Source organism: Colius striatus, chromosome 3 (genome assembly GCF_028858725.1).
Source record: "Colius striatus isolate bColStr4 chromosome 3, bColStr4.1.hap1, whole genome shotgun sequence".
Classification (NCBI taxonomy): domain Eukaryota; kingdom Metazoa; phylum Chordata; class Aves; order Coliiformes; family Coliidae; genus Colius; species Colius striatus.
In genome coordinates, this window is record NC_084761.1 from 46,021,291 (window position 1) to 46,038,076 (window position 16,786).

Sequence of the window (16,786 nt, forward strand, 5' to 3'; positions counted from 1 at the left end):
AGCATTGATGGTAAGTGACCTACAGCCAGGCATGGTCAGGAGTAACTGTGATCATGATGTTTATCAGCTAGATCTAGCTATACAAGGAAATTTGAGGACTGGTAATATTCCAGTGGCCAAATGTTTGGGAATCAGTGCTGTATGTAAACAGGGCTCTACTGTGTCAGCAGTGCTCAGTTAGTCCTGTACTCAGACACCCTTTGCATTCAAAATCTGACTGCAAATTCCTCTGTCCTGTGTTTCACTGATATGGTTTCTTACTAAATATGCGCTAATAAAACTGAAAAGAACATGCACAAAAGAATGCAAAATAAGTGAGGAGATGGATGCAGTTACAGGTTCTGCATCCAGTTAAAGGTCTAGTGTCTGTTAGTTAGCTACTGGTTCACCAAGTATCCAAGCATCTTCCATCCAGAGGATGCTTGATTTTCTTTTTACTTAAGTATGATGTATGCATGCTATAATTGGAAGGTATGAGTCATAACCACTTAGAAGATAAAATTCTTGTCCTCTTCTCATTAATACAATTCATATTTAAACTAGCTATCATTTTCTCTTGAATTCTTACATCTTTATATCTTTCAAAATTAAGCATACTTTCACAGAAATGGAAGTCCTGTTTTTTCCCAGGTTTTTAGAGACACTTTACTTAAATTAAAAACACTCCAAAAGAAGGACCTATTTTCTTACATGAGTGTTTGTCACTCATACAAGTGTTTTCAAATATGTTATGATGCCTGCCCATTTGTGTAAGATTTGCTTACTTCATTAAAATCTCAGGTGTAAAGACAAGTGTTTCTTACATTACAGACAGAAACTTGAAAAACATCTGACTTATGTTCCATCTTGCAGTTACAGAAAGCAATTGCACTGTGTAAAATTTCTTTACATGTGTTCTTCTTTTTCCTTTTTAGACACATAAAATCCATCTCAAAAGATGAACTCCTTGTCGAGCCATTTAGAAAGTGGTTGTTGTAGCCATCTCTGATTGTACATAGCAACAAAACTACAAATGCTTTGACTAAAACTAGAAAGTTAGTAAGAGCAGCCGTAACTTTATAGATAGAACTACATCATCCTCTCACTATCAATAGGCTACTCAGTTGCCTAAGGTCAAGCATATACACAACAAAGTTCTGACTCACCATGTATTCAAATTGAGCTTTATTATACGTATACATAAGAATTTTTACATTTTTACTTGTTATTCCAAACAGATTTTTTTCAGATTATGTCATTGTGTTTAAAATGTGTAAATATATATATATATATATATATGTATAAAGACTAAACAAGGATGCAACCTACAGACTGCTCAACCTTGAAAAACCCTGTGTCAGTGTTGTGCATGTTATCTTGATCAAAGGTTATGGTGAGTTTAATCTTGCCTTATTTTATCTAACAACTAAGCCAGCTGTACTTTCAATCAGTTGAAAGAGATGTATGTGTACAGAGGGCTATTTTTGCCATCTATCTTGGACAAGTATCTTCAAGTGAAATGAGCTGACCTACAGAGGTTCATTGACTACTGAAGGATCCTATCTTAGGATCTAAATTCTAAAATTCGTTTCTGACTAAATGGAAAGAAAAAAAGAAAGATTCCTTTTTCAGAAGCATAGCTCAATTAAATTTAATCAAGATCATTATTGCAAATACCTACAATTAATGTGAAAGGATATAGGAAAAGAAGTGTGTTCAATTAAGTCTGGACTAAAATAATGGTTTTTAGTGGAGCGGTACCATCAGGAACACTAGGTAAAACTGAGCTTTATCTTCTTTTTTAAAACTCTTCTCAGAGAGATGTTGTTGCTGATGGCTATGAGCTCTAAGACACAACCGGTTGAGAACAATGTGAAGTGAAAAATACACAAAACTAAACACCTTGAATTTTTCATGCACATTTGTCAGTAAACTGCAGCACCTGATGCAAGATAAATACCTGTACTTGCATCTTATATGAAAACTCATCTTGGATAAAAAGACTCAGGATATTGAATCTTCTCAATAGTTTTGCACTAATGTGCAAATGAGAGGCTTGCTGCAACCATTCTGTGTTTACTGTAGAGGCAAATTTAGGGTGGCTCTTACTAGGGAAAATAAATGGTCTACAATACAGAGCTCTAGAAAATCTACATGCAAAAATATTTATTCAGGATTCAGTATAGCTCACAGAACTGCATGTTTGGCTTGTCAGTGGTAGATATATTTCTTGAGAATACAAGATGGAGGTGTTTATTTATTGACTAAGAGATCAATACCATCATCCATGATGTTAATGATAAAGTATTGTCTATCTTGTAAAATATACCTTTTTCTCCAAGGATTCTTGCTTATTTCACTGAAAAACAGTGGAGGTATTGATCACCTCCTAGGACTCAAAAAATGTTGAGGGCTGGAAATTCCTCAGTAACATAAATATTGAGTAATAGAAATTGAGGTAAGGCTACTCAATACAGATGAATGATCTGTGATAGAAATATTGATATGTGAGTAATGACTTGATCATTTTCTTTTATGACCCTTGCTTGAAGTACCCATTCTAGAGCAAGTAAAATGTATGAAGAGCTTTTATAGTAGCAGCACACCAGTTGAACATTCTATATCAAGTCTCATAGGAATGTGCAGGTGTCATGGTTTGGCCCAGCTAGCACAGCAGCACCACAACAGTCTCTCGCTTGGTGCCCCCATTCACCCCCACCCTCGTTAGGATGGCGGAGGCCCCAGCGAAATGAGAGTTAAAATATAAGCAAGGTTGTTGTGGATTAAGATAAGGGCAGGGAGGGCTCACTGCCAATTATGGTTCCAGGCAAAGCAGACTCCAGTACTCGACTTAGAGAGGAAAGTAGGAAAGTTTATTCTACAAGAAACAGAACGGAATAAAAGCAAAAAGGGAGTCGGATGATCAGAAAATTACAACCAGCATTTTAAGATCTTCCTCCCCCATCCCTCCTTTCTTCCCAGGCCCAGCTCACTGCTCCCCATATCTCTAACTCCTTCCCCCTCAACTGCTCAGGAGGGCAGGGAATAGGGGATGTGGTCAGTCTCTCACAGATGGGCTCTGCCGCATTTCTCTTCTCAGATGAGGACGACTCCTGGCATTCTTCCCCTGATCTAACACGGGGTTCCTCCCCCAGGACACAGTCCTTAACACACTTCTCTGGTGTGGGTTGTTCCCAGCAGCTGCGGCTGTCACACGGGATGCAGTCCTTGGTGAATATCTCTAGTGTAGATTCTTCACCACAGTTGCAGCTTCTGCAGTTACAGGGTCCCTCTCTCGGGACAAGGCCTCTTCTGGGCATAAGTTTAATGAGCTGCTTTGTTGTGGGTTCCTCCCCACAGTTACAGATATTGGGTCCCTTCCTCGGGACATGGCCTGCTCCAGTCATAGTGATAAAGGGTCTCTCCTTCGGGACAAGGCCTCCTCCGGCCATAGTTTTAAAGAAGAAGATCACTGCCCCTGGCTCAGTATCTGTAGTGAAGTGATTGGGTCCTTCCCACGGGACACGGCCTCCTCTGGCCGTAGTCACTGTCCCTGGCTCGGGGCCTTTAATGAAGTGAATCGCTGCCCCCAGTCTGGAGCCAGCTTTAGCAAAATGAGTCTCTGCCAGGGGTAGAGATACAGGGATACAGAGTCATTATCAAAATGAGTCTCTATCGCTGTTGCGGGGTCTTTAAAGAAATGCAAATAAATCTCAGCTTCACCAGTTCTCTCCATAGAATGCAGGGGAGTCTCTGCTCCAGCACACCTCCTCCTCTCTTTCATCACTGACCTCGGAGTCCGCATGGTTGTCTCTCTCATTGTTCCTGCTCTTTGCACCACCACCAGCCAGAAAATGAAAGGACAGAAGAAGAAACGGGAAGAAGAAGGAGGAAGAAGCTTCCTCTTTTGACTTCTTCCTAAGAAGTGATTGTGGAGACGTCTAATTGGCTCAGCCCCAGAAGTGGATCTGGCTCAGAGCTGGGGAGAGTTTTGAGCAACTACTTACAGGAGCCATCTTTACAGCCCCTTCCCCCTTACCAGAAAAGGCTTCATGTCAAACCATAACAGCAGGTGACGTAATATTTCAGAGCTGTTAGGTATAAACCTGGCACCTAAGCATAAACTGATTAATTAGGGCATGTTTTCAAACAAGTGTGTGATGTTAGATAATAGGATACCAGTGTTCAAACCAGTTAGATAATAGGATACGATATGACTTACTCAGCATGTAGGGGTATTGTCTGTTCTGCATTGAATTTGCTGGAAGGATACTAGATATGTCAAAGCTAATGTGGCACAGATTTTGGTGAGGCACCTGTAATAGCAGGTGGCTGGAGAAAGGTCTATGGTACATGTCTGCATTTGGGCTTCCCAAGACACCCACTAAGAACACAGAGGAAAATTCAAGTGTTGCTACAAGACAAAGCTGGGAAAATACCCAGGTAAAAATGGGTATTTCAGGAGATATCTGACCTGTCACATCTGAAACACACTTAACTTATTAGAAATCACTATCTAGAGATGCTCTCAGATGGCAGTGCAGTACCACTGGCAGTCTTGGATGGTAGTAGTATGAACCAAAGATGTAGAGCAACCAGTATTCCCCATGTACATACTCCACATCTCTTCCAAAAGCTGCTGTTGGTTAACAATAATAACAACCTCAGACTGATTATCTGCTGCTTCTACTGGAAGTACCTCCTGCCCATAGATTTTCATAACATTTCTTGGGTGTATCCCTTGCACAAGATGAGCTACCTACTTTGAAGATATGTGAGATTTCATGCATCAGATTAATTGAACCCCAGAACTTCAGTCACTTTTGAGATGGACCCTCGTTTGTGCTTGCAGCATTCCTCTGGACTTCCCGAATTTCACTGTAAAGACCTGGACGATTCCAAGCCTTCAACATAAGAGCCTGGTGCCTGTAGTGACCAAGCACCAAAATCATTCCAGAATAAAGAAAAAACCATTGTTCTCATTCAGCAGAAAAAATTGCCGTGGTCATTGGAATACACATGAAGTTCAGCACTCACTGTGGTGCTAAGGTTTGGACCTGTAAAATCCTATGGTCTTCTGAAACGACGTGTTTGGATGGCAATCTCTTTGATACCACTTTCTTTGAATCTCCAAATGCTGAGACTGGTTAACCGTTCTGCCTCACACGTCAAACCACAGATGTGGCCATGATACAACGGGACAAATCTGGAGCTTGGGCAAAGGATTACTCCTTTTTGTTTTCTGAGCATGGACTATGGCAATTAAGGAGGTAAGAAATCATTGAGTTTTACCTAATATAGGACCCAACCTAAGGAAATTTACCCCTGCCAGGAATCACGGTTCTGTTGCGAGCCATGAGGTTTCTCAACATGCAGTGGTAGTTTCATCTCTCTCTCATTTTGCCTAGGATCCAGGTGGATGCCTCTTGAAGCAGGTGAAGAAGCTGAGTCTCTAGGTGAGGCAGTCAGCCACTGAAAATTCCTTTCTCTTCTCCTCTCACTTGCAAGATAAGAAATGTAGGTCAGCAAAGAGCAGTCTACTGGCATGCTATGTGCTTGGAAGAGGTAAGAGTGAGTCTTCCTATTAATGTGAAGGTGTGATATTGTTTATTTTTCCTGTTACAAGCTGTACTTTCAGTGTCTTATTGTTTTTTTATCTGCAGGTACAAAACCTAGAAGCTGCTTCATAGAAAAGGATACCCTCTCAACAAAGAGATAGATCAAGTACTTGCTTCCCTTTCCTCCTTCTCTTTCTCACTTTCGGATGCTCTATTTTTTTTACTTTATATTGTATAATGGCCTGAAGTTGTGTTTTATTTCTTTACAGAAACTGAAGAATAAACTTTCTCAGCTTTTTGCAGTTCATGGCTGGATTTTGTTTGTATTTACTTGCATCACCAAGATCTGACTGCACACAATTCCATCTGAGACTTTTGGGCAAAGCTTTAGTCAAAAACATTAAAAAGCATATGCTTCTTTCAATATTTCTAATTCATTTGTGAGCTGTGCATATTTGCAGGATTTTTTAAAGCAGTCTCTTACAGTCAAAGACTGCTGAGGGTCAGATGTTCATCTGTAGAGCATTTGCTAACTTTCCAGCCTGCAGCTCTCTGAGATGTTCCTCTGTTTGGTGAGATGCCTCCTACTCTTTGCTGGCTGTTCAGCAGCAATTGCCTTCCTGTCACCTTCACCTGAACATTTCCATCCATGCTCTCTCCACTGTGGTGGTTCGTACAGATGCTTCTGTCCCACTGACAGTGGCAAGGAGTGGGTGAAGCCCACGGCATGGGAGAGCTGCAGCTGCAGTTGTTTGCACATGCTGGCCCACACCAAACCCAGGCTGTGCATCCAGGTGCTGGGTGCTGCTCAGTGCTGGTCTCCAGCATCTGTAATGCACCCCACTTTCTTCTAGTCAAGCATGATGAAAATAGACTTTTGAGTTCCTGTGTCTGCAGAGGTAGTTTTATATTTTTATTTAAAAAAAAGGTTTCTGCAATTGTATTTTATGAAAAACTTGTTTTAATCCTTTGCTTCAAACCAGACTGCCACTTATGAGCAATTTCTTGGGAGCAGATATTACAGTGAAATAACAGTGCAACTCATTTTTTCTTACAGACAATGTAATCTGAGGTGTAGTACAATCTCTTTTTTATGTCAGACTATTTTTTTATATCCTTTTTCTTCCAGCTTTCCCAATAATGTCAAAGAGGGCTTTTCCCAGGCCAAAGACTTTCTGTATTCATAGTGATATGACCTATTAAGTCTCTTTCATATCGTCATATTCTGCAATGTATGTGTATTTGGAATAATATATTCAGACTCTGAGTCAAATGGAGAACAGAGGGGAAGAAATTACAGTGAGTTTAATACAATAGCCTTCCACAAAGGTGAGACAAAGGAACATTTGTTTCAGAGTTTCAGAATTGATTTTATACAGTCTGTAATCTCAGTTGATTATGGGCCCATTACTTATTCACATATACTGGCACCAAGATGCAACATTAATAGTCAGAAAAGAGTATATTTGTCAGAGTGAAAAACTAAATCAAATACTGCACAAGTAGTATTTTAATCAGGAAGGAAACCTTGTGTTTTCACTGAAGTACTACTACTTTCCTGGTTAAACATTTAACTTTGCAGAGCCCTCAGTATCTGAGTACTAAGTCTGTTTCCCATGAACTTAAAACAAATATGTTGAAGGATCAGGAATCATGAATACAAAATTTCTCCTATTGCATCCTCCCTATCATCATCATTTTTAAGCACGACTATGTTTTAGAGGGGGATGTATGCAGGGTGTATTGGATCGGGCCCAGTGCCTAAACTGCTAAAATGCTTGGGTGAACCAGCAATCAGGGCTCCAGCAAAAGTATTTGAGAGGTGCCACATGGAGGCTTGTGTGTATGAAAGATTGGTGCTGATGTCCAATGATAGGACAAGGGGCAACAGGTACAAACTAGAATATAAGAGGTTCCAAAGAAACATAAAGAAAAGCAGGCTGCCCAGATGGATTGTGGAGTCTCCTTCTCTGGAGACATTAAAAATCCACCTGGATGAGTTCCTGTGTGACCTATTTTAGGAGGTCTTGCTCTGACAGGGGCATTGGACTAGATGATCTTTCAAGGTTCCTTCCAACCCCTAAGATTCTGTGTTCCGCGCTGTATTAGAGTAGTTGCTGAGCATCTTCTCGTTTAATATTGAAGCTAAGAAGCTATGATCTGAGCCAGATATACCTGCTCAGATCTTGAATCTATGTAGCCCAAAATCCTATCACTGAGGATGGTTAGCATGAGATGTGAAGGGGAGGATAACAAAGAGGGAAGGAGTCCAGTTAGGTGTCCTCCACCATAGCCTTACATCAGTCTGTGGCTTACAGATATCCTGAATCAGAGGTTGCTTCTTTGGTGCTTCATAGTGCTCAGTGGCTTTTACGTTCCTGACTTTTTTTATCCCCTGTGGCATCTTCATCATCCTGCAGCAAGAAGTTAGGTACTTTAACTGCAGATCTATCTGTATGATAGGACAGTAATGTTTAGAGACTTCATGGTGCCCATGTCTTTGTACTCACAATCATATTTGAGACACAAACCAACAAACAAGTGTAACATGAGAGGGAGATTAAAGGTTTAATGGAAGGGTTTGCTTGTCAGCTAAAACTTTCATGTTGGTATCAATCTGATTTCATTTTCCAAGTATTCTGTCTGAGGCCTCTTTCTCAAACTGTGCATCATTTCTTTCAGTTTTTGTAGAAGTGCGTGATATATATGAGGTTGGCTTCTCACTGCCTTCTGCCAATTTATCTGAGCCCACAGCTCCTCCTCCATCAGGAGAGGTGTCACAAGGCAGGACCACAGGTAAAAGGGGGTCACATTGCACTTGCAGCTGTGCAGTTGACAGCACTTTTTAAACTGCACTAAATTCTTTCTGTTTCCTCATCTCCCCGTTTCTGCAGCTCGCACATTAACTTATCAAAGTAGATAAATATGCAGTTAATTTTCAGCTCTTTATCAGAAAATTATTACCATAGTACCTACCCAATTGGATTGACCAACACCTTTATGCAAGATGCTGTATAACTGTATTGTGAGAAACTAATGGTTCAGGTCTCTCTGGTGTACAACACTTACAGTTTGTGTGTCATCCTCCTATAAATGCATAATCCAGAATCAACAATATCCAATTTTTCACTGATGTTATTGTCTCACAATTTTGCTCTTGTTGGTATATTTTTCATAACCATACTTTTCTCTTATGACAACAGCCTTCAAAGCATGCAGGTAACCTATCTGGGCTGGTTAAGCTGCACAGTTAGGTGTGAAATAATTTCTTCAATTGATTGAAATATCATCTGTTCTAACAAAATACTAAGCACAAGTGTCTGGTTTCCATTTCTCTTATGGGAAGCAAAGTCTAATCCATTGGTTTTAGTGAGTGATGATTTTGAGACAAGTTTGGTTTCTTGTGGTCTTGGAATTTATTTCTGTCAGTTAGTGTTATTTTGAGGTCAATAAAAAATGTGTCTCCACTTGCAACTAACCTGAATGTTCTTCTTAATTTGCTCTCTGTGTTGCAGATGGACATTTAGCACATCAAACTGATAAGCCATCAGACTCCAAAATAGATACCTCCCTGTGCAATCTCAAGGCATGCTGTAGCCCTGTACCTAAACCCACTTGTTACCCTTGTTAATCTTTAAGAGAGAGCATCTGTGTGACCATTTCTTCTCCAGTGTATATTCATTCGCTCTTCATCCCTGGACTGGTAGTTGAAACTAACAATACAGACCCTGTAATGTAAATATCTTCAGCCACAGTTGCAATCATGGAGAGCTAATAATTTGGCTTTCTTTCAGAACTCTTGGAGGCTCCTGTCTTCTTGGGAGCACAGTGGCAAAGCAACACAGAACATCCCTGCCTGCACTGAGCCCTCATTGGACCCTCACTGACTTTACATGGGAGTGTTGACCCCAGCAATAGCTTGTGTCAGCTAACTGTTTTCCAGGGATTATGTGTATAGCACCAGGAAATCTAGATGAGGCATATGAGTGTCCGTGTTCTGTGGTCTCAGGGTCTGCAACAAGGCAAATTCAGCACTCCTCTGCTGACCACAGCTGTCAGTGGGTACTACTCAAGTGGTCTACCTCCTGTAGCCAGCCATGCCTCACTCATTTCATACTGTGATCTAAAACCTATTGACATCAATGGGAAGTTATCCAGGGAGGTACGCTGGCTCTGGAGCCTCTCCTTAGACATGTTAGTGTCCTCTGGTGAAAAGTATTAGTCTTCCATGTAAATATACCTAATTTCTAGCATAGGCAGAGCCAATGAGAGTTCCACTGAGAGGGGAGCTGGTAATGAAGTATTGATATTTATTACAACTGTTGAATATTGTCTTCCCCATGGTAATATAATTCTCAATGAATTTCTCCTATACATTTGGGTTTTAAACAATCTTGCCAATTTCTCCCTTTCAAATTAAGTCTTGTATTGCTGTATAACGAACAAGGAAGGTAAAAGTGTGCAGAAGGAAGAAACAATGAAGGAAGAAAAAAAATTAAATGTATTTTAAAAGAAATGAGAGTTCTTGAAAATGTCACTCCTTTGTTAGTACAAAACTATACAATATTTGAAGTGGTTCACTTTATTTTAGCTTTTCAAAACAAGATTTTTATGTAACAAAAATGTATGAATCTAGTTGAAATGTTTCATTTTCTTTTCTACCAGAAACTTATATTTTCTTTTTTTTAAAAAAAAAGTATATTACCAATTATTGAAGTAGTTGCTGAAGGCCTTTTCAACTGAAATTTGACATCATCAAAACTCCTAAAGCTCTAACTTAGCAATGTCTTATAATGATTTTGAAATAATTTTATCCAAAATTGAACTTAGGAAGTGAACAGCATTCCAGTACGTTACTCTTGAACAGTTAAGAGTTTCTCATTAAACCCCATTAGATACCAAGTTTTTTTGCTCATCTCCAAAAGGCTGCAGTAAATTAAAGAGCCCCTTTTTTTTTGTCAAGAATAGCTGTATGAAAACCATTGACAAGCCTTTTCTGTTTTCTTCAGGAGTGCAACTATTTAATTTGACTGCTAATTAGTTTAGTACCTAATCAGTGAACGTGTTATAATCCTAATTTATATTACAGTTTTCAACCCCAGGCTGTAGATCTTATGCAAGCTTTTTAATATATATTCACTTTTCCTGGAATTTAATACATTTCTTTCCTTTCTTGCCTTTTATTTATTTGTCAGACATGAAATTATCTCCCACAGGTGAGCAGAGAGGCACAAGGCAGTTTCCAGGATGCGTTTGGGTTCCCTCACCCTTATGCCTGTTTACACATGGCTCTGGCCAGTCTGGGGATGCCATTCCCTGTTCATCTACATGTACAAAACTTTGACACAAAAAAATCTCACTGCGGTTCCTGGACACACATTTGGGAACAGGACAATTGTAAAACATGTCTTCATCTGGAGGCTTATTTGTTCTCCTATAACTTCTGGCAGCAGCTCCACTTCTCTAGGGATGGAGAAGAGAAAACTGTCTCTAATCCCTGACTGTAGTTGTTAAACGTTCATTATCCTGCTTTGGAGAAACTGAGGTGCTGTCAGTAATATCAGTAAAACCCGACTTTATAGTTGTATCTTTGTTCTAATTTAGCGTTCTAATTATAGTAACACATGAATTAAAGTCTGACGCCTTTTGTAACCCCTTGAGAACTGCCTTGGAAATACTTTGTCATAGCAGCCAACCATTTGAGAGCAAATCATGGGGGAAAATCGTAGCTGTATAACACAGAGAGAGTTGCAAAAATCTGTAGTGTGGATATTTTTTGCTAGTTAAGTAAACCTGAGCAAGAAACTGGCTATTTTATACAGTGATCGGTAATGTGTTCCTGCTCAACTCATTTGTCCTATTGTCTTTGCATGTTTAACCCATGTGAATATATTTTCTGTTTCTTAGGAGAGAACTCATCTCAGGGGAAGAATAAAACTCGGCAGCTCTTCACATCTCAGCAATAAATAGGTAAGTTTATTGCTTTTGTCTTGCATCCTGTAACATTAGTGTTTGTTAGTCTCCTTAATACTAGTTAGTCTCAGTATTGTGCCATGCAACTAAACAAAAGGGTCAAAAATGCAGAATAAAAAGAGCAATGACTTCTGTTGATGGCAGCCTTAAGGAACAATGGCTTAAACAAAGTTCAGCTTTAGCATATCATGGCAGGATCCCAGGTAAACCAAGGGGCTGAAGAAGCTGCCACCTCACAGCTACCTTGTAGGCAGAGCAGAGGTATTGTTCAGCATTTCCTGGCTGTAATTCCCTAGGTGAATTTTCTTTTTGTTTGTTGTGAGAAGTAAGAGATTTTTAAAGCCAATAAAAAAGAAGAACATGGTACCCAGAAGTGCTGAGCCTTTTTGATTTCATGAAAAATTTGTGCCAACTCCACACCATGCAAAGCAAACACTCTCATTCAGGTGGCTTATTATGGCTTGAAATCCTCTGTGGCTAACCTGCAAAACTGGCAGGTATTGGACAGTATTTTTGTGTGTGTGAGGGAAGAGACCGTCAGAGCATCTCTGATACCTGCTGTTTGCAACATGAGCACTGTATTTTCCTTCACGGGCGAAGCTTTCTTAGGCACCACAATCTCTACTTCCCATGGAATTGTGTCTCATTTGTGGGGAAATGTCCTCTGCTGATGGTGGGAGGAGGCAGCTGCAGGAAGGGGGTGGGCTGTGGGAAAGGCCCTGACCAACCAGGGCAATGCAGGAAGGTAAAGGAGAAGGATGGCCTGTGGAACTAAGTGTCACAGCATACGTGGGATGGACCAGGCAGAGGCAGCTATACTGGGCCCAGATGAAGCCCAACCTTTCACACTCGCTATAGGATGAAGCTCCTCTAGAATTATCTCATCACCCTCCACTGAGAGAGATCTGATTGACCAGAAATGTGGAGAGATCATTTTGCAAAGCATCTTTGATGTTTATGGTCATTTCCCAGTGCCAACAGTAAGGACAAAATAACTTCCTTTGTCCCTTGAATTAGAGCAGCAGAATGCAGTTTTGCTTACATTACTGAAAGCCGAGAAGTGATTCTGTTTGTGCAGATGCAGGACAATGTTCTGCACAATGGAATTACTCCTTATTGTCTGTCCCTTACTGGATTTACTCTGTCTTCCAGTTCAGCTTATGTTTATGCTCTGAACAACCTTATATGGAATAACAATCTTGCCATACTGCTGTTGTTTCAGGAGCAGCCTGTTTTATCACAATGCGCAGGAACATCCTACCAAAGTTGCAGTTCCACGGGAAATGTGAAGCACCTGAAGCTTTTTACCAGGCAGGACACTTGCGTTAATGACCAGCTCTTTACTTCTAAATCTCAAGTGTCTCCTGTCCCTTCTGGAATGACACGTAATTGTTTGATGGCTTAGTAACTGATATATCATATATATTTATTATTTTCACATATTGTAAAAGCAGGAAAACTTTCAATGAGGTTGAAGAGAATGTAAAAATCAGGTGTTGTTTGTATAGTAGTTACTAAAAAAGTTTTCTGCACATGCAGGAAGGAATATGTTAGCATACTTGGTTGAACTTATGGTAGATAGAGTTCTTTTAATTGTATGTAGCAAAACATAAACAGGGCCTGACCCTTGAAACAGTACTAGGCAAATTGCCACTATGAAAATTAATTCATTGACTTCCATGAGACTCCTCACTGTAGCACACACTTCACTTGTCATAAATGTTTACAGGACTGGATGCCTGACTGGAAGTCTTTTTGTGTGATTTTTTTTTATATGACAATTGGAACGTATCTTGCACTGAGGCTCTTTGAAGGTCTGTAAATTACTGAATATGATCCTTGTAATGTAGCAGGCAACATAGTTTATTTTCACCTGTTCCTTGGCTAGTTGCATTACGTATGCTATACATATGTCTCCTATACACCCTGGGGTGCACAGTGGGGATTGGAAAGATGAGCAGTTTTACAGATTTCCCTCTGTTGCGAGTAATGCATGGGATTCCTGTGGGTTATTGAATAAATCTGGAAGTTTAAAGAGTGTTTCAAGTGCTAATTACAGACTCTCTTAATTTGTACTGAGCTGGCAATTCAAAAATATCAAGTAGTGCTTCTGCCTGCATGTATCCTACTTTTCTAGAGCTATAAATGTTTGAAAATTATATTACAGTAAGCATCTGCTCAGTCTCAATCCACTGACTCTGATAGCGTGCCAAGAACCTCCATTGTTTTATTGGCGAATGAAAAGAAGACAAGCGCTGGTGTAAGTGCAGGACCAAGAACCAGGACAATGATCAAAGTTTTGATGCCTATGATACAATGCTTTTGAGGAACTTATCTTTCCAATTTCCCCCTCTGAAACAATAAACTTACCTAGCATTATGGTAAGTGGTTAAGCAGATTTGTTAATTCATGTTTATCAACAAAGCTGAAAAGGGTTCATTTCGCTGTGCATGACCATTGCTCTTTTGGGTTTAATAATCCTCTGATTTAGCAGCATCAAGAGAAACTTTTGATGAAGCTCTGTAAAAAACGGGAACCAGCAAATATCCTCCATGCTGCAGCTGGACTTATATGGTTCATTCAGGTATTTCTGGATCATTTGGGTTTCTCAGGAACAGAGGAGTCTTGGATGCCTTCTTTGGAAAGGTCAGGCCATCTAAAATGTGCTAGTTGGCATCTTCTTGATTGCTGAAGTTTCCTGTGAAAAAGCAATCATTGGAGATTTTCAAGTTGATTTAAAAAAAAAAAGAAAAAGGATTGTTTTTTAGCATACTGTATCATATTGAAAGGACAGCAGAGAAATATTGTGAAATATATATATTTGTGCAAATTTTTTCAGAAAATACCATAGTCTGTCAAGGAAAAATAAATAATTACTGCCTATTAAAAGTTATTCTCTTTATCAAGCACCTCTTATTTTTCTCTTTGTAGAAACGCAATTCATTACTTATACCTAAGACAACTATTGTTCGTTACTCTGCATTCCTTCATCACAGAAAGAATGCTGAACTCTTTACTGTGAGCCTAGAGGGCAGATATTAGATATTGTGGGCATGAAGGTGGCAGAGGGAGCATGAGACCTTGCAGAAGGCGTGATGCAGGTGGCAGAAAACTCACCCTCGTTACAAGAGCTTATGTGAAGAGAGCAGGTCTCACTGCAAATCTTGGTACTGGAAAAGTCAGAAACATTATAACAGGGGAAGTTATTTGGGATTTTCATGATAAAAGGGCATGGTAGACAACCAAGCTCTCATTTGGAAGGCTGGTAAATGTATCTTAAAGTGACTGGCTTGTGTGAGTGTGTGTGAAGCAAAAGAAGCGGGTTTAGTGGTGAGCAGAAATGAAGAACCTATGATTCAATTAACCCCTGAGGTGACAGAGCTTGAGGTAAAGGGAAACATGTGATCTCCCATCCTTGTGAAGGATCAGCAGTGAACTAATATTAATACAAAGGAGAGCAGACAGGTTTGCTTGAAAGATATCTGTAAAGCACAGAAAGGATCTGGAAGAATATTTGAAGCTCACTCTTCTGCGAAGCTGGAGATGCTGTAATTTGTTTTAATGGGAGTTGATGATCTGAATGCAGAGAGCACTCATTTATTAAAGAAATTACATACAATGGCCTAGGTAGATGAAAAAGAAATTAAAAATCAATTATAGTTGTCTGGCTCAACAGCTCTAGTGTTCTGCATGATTGAAAGATCCACTTGAGTTTTTCTAGTCATAGCATGGCCAAAAGAACCCAAAAGCCAGAGGTGGTCCTCCACATGAGAAGTTTGTCTATGTGAAGATGCCTAGGAAGGCAGATCTACATTTGTAAAACACTTTCAATGAAATTAAAGTTTGACTAAAATTTCTGTGGACAGTCCCACCTAAATTGAGTGTTGTTCTGCTTCTGTGTTATAATTTTCTGTAGAAGTGAATGACATCCACTTCAGTGTGAAATGAGCATGCCCACTCAAATGTGACAGGACAACCTCATGAGTACTAGTTAAGCAAGTTTTAGGTCAAGCATATGATTCCAAACTACACGTTACAATCCAGGACTAAACATAATTGTCTGTCAAAGATTCTGTCTGAGGCATTTTTAGTCACTGTCAGTAAAGCCTGAGGTTTGACAGGAGAAAGGTGTTTCAGTCCTGTTCCTCTAAGGCTCAACTTGGGAAGGCAAGTCACTATCTTCAAGGATGGAAAAGTTTCCTGAGCCCTTTCCAAAGTCCTAATGTTCTTCAGTTAAAATACTTGCAATATTTTGAGAGTGACCAACTGCAGCACACTGGGATTTTGTACCCAAAACAAGACAGGCAGGCACTGAAGAAGAAGAAGGAAAAGGAGGAGGAGAGAAGGAAAGAAGAGAGATGTGGTACAGTGTATTGACTATTGGCTTTCTACTCTAAGATGCTGTATCAAGCAACTTACTTAAGTAAGAGGAAGAAATACCAGAAGGAAAAACACTTTGATCTTTATTTACAGGAAATAGGTCCAGAAATGAGAAAACAGCATAGAAAATTTAGGGTACTTTTTCCTATAAAGTAGAGGCTGAGGAGCTAGGCATTAGGTGCTTTTAAAAATCCCACAAGCAGCTCATTAGCCTTTTAAGTACTTAAATACTTATTTTTGCAAGTTTGGCCAAGGGCCTCATGTGAGGCACCCACGAATGGGTCAGTTTTTTGTTCATTATTCTGCTTATGGAATAACAAGAATCATTCTGGCCTTCAACACCCCAGGGTCTGTGGACAGGGCTATTTACAGGCTGCATACGGTGCTGCTCAGAAAGGTGCTTAAATAAAAAGTACTTCTCAGGGGCTATTTGTTTGGTGTGGGAAAGCTGTACCACTCACCAGCAAGGCTGCTGCAGCGGGATGAAGCAGCACCATTCTTCACCCTCTAAAACCTTGAAAATTTTTTGTGATTTGAAAGGAACTCCACCCCACCGAAGAGGGGTGAACCAGTTAACCACACACCACCACGCAGCAGACTCAAAGAAGAGCACAGAGCATGTAAGTCTCACTGACTCAGGTCTGGGAGGGTGTTTGCAGAGTCTCTGGGACACCTTGGTTGGCAGCAGTCCTCTGTGACCCCAGGATCTGTCTTTCCCATTGTGCCCTATTGGGACATCGCTGCCGCTTGTAGGCTGCCCTTCAATCTTTGGGTGAGGAGGCAGTGCTTTTGAATTGCCACTGGGTTTCTGCAGCACTGCAGCCATCCCTGGGGCACTCCTGCCAGAGCAGCCACCAGCTTTACAGCCGCACTCCAGCATGCCGGGCACAGCCAAC

General features: G+C 40.3%; 1 protein-coding gene across 7 annotated transcripts in view; it reads left to right on the forward strand.

Moving 5' to 3' along the window:
* EMCN (endomucin) overlaps positions 1-14,419 on the forward strand; it is a 58,501-nt gene extending 44,082 nt beyond the window's left edge. The window contains exons 11-14 of one of the 7 annotated variants that reach the window (XR_009818410.1): positions 4,832-5,249; positions 5,388-5,544; positions 5,643-5,703; positions 8,220-8,265. Coding sequence is in view for 5 of the 7 variants with exons in the window: in XM_061992221.1 (XP_061848205.1) it covers positions 8,220-8,333; positions 11,445-11,503 (173 nt within the window). In the remaining 2 variants the exon portion in view is untranslated. The other 6 variants (XR_009818409.1, XM_061992221.1, XM_061992223.1 and 3 more) reach the window with 6 other exon arrangements.
* Positions 14,420-16,786: the final 2,367 nt, after the last annotated feature.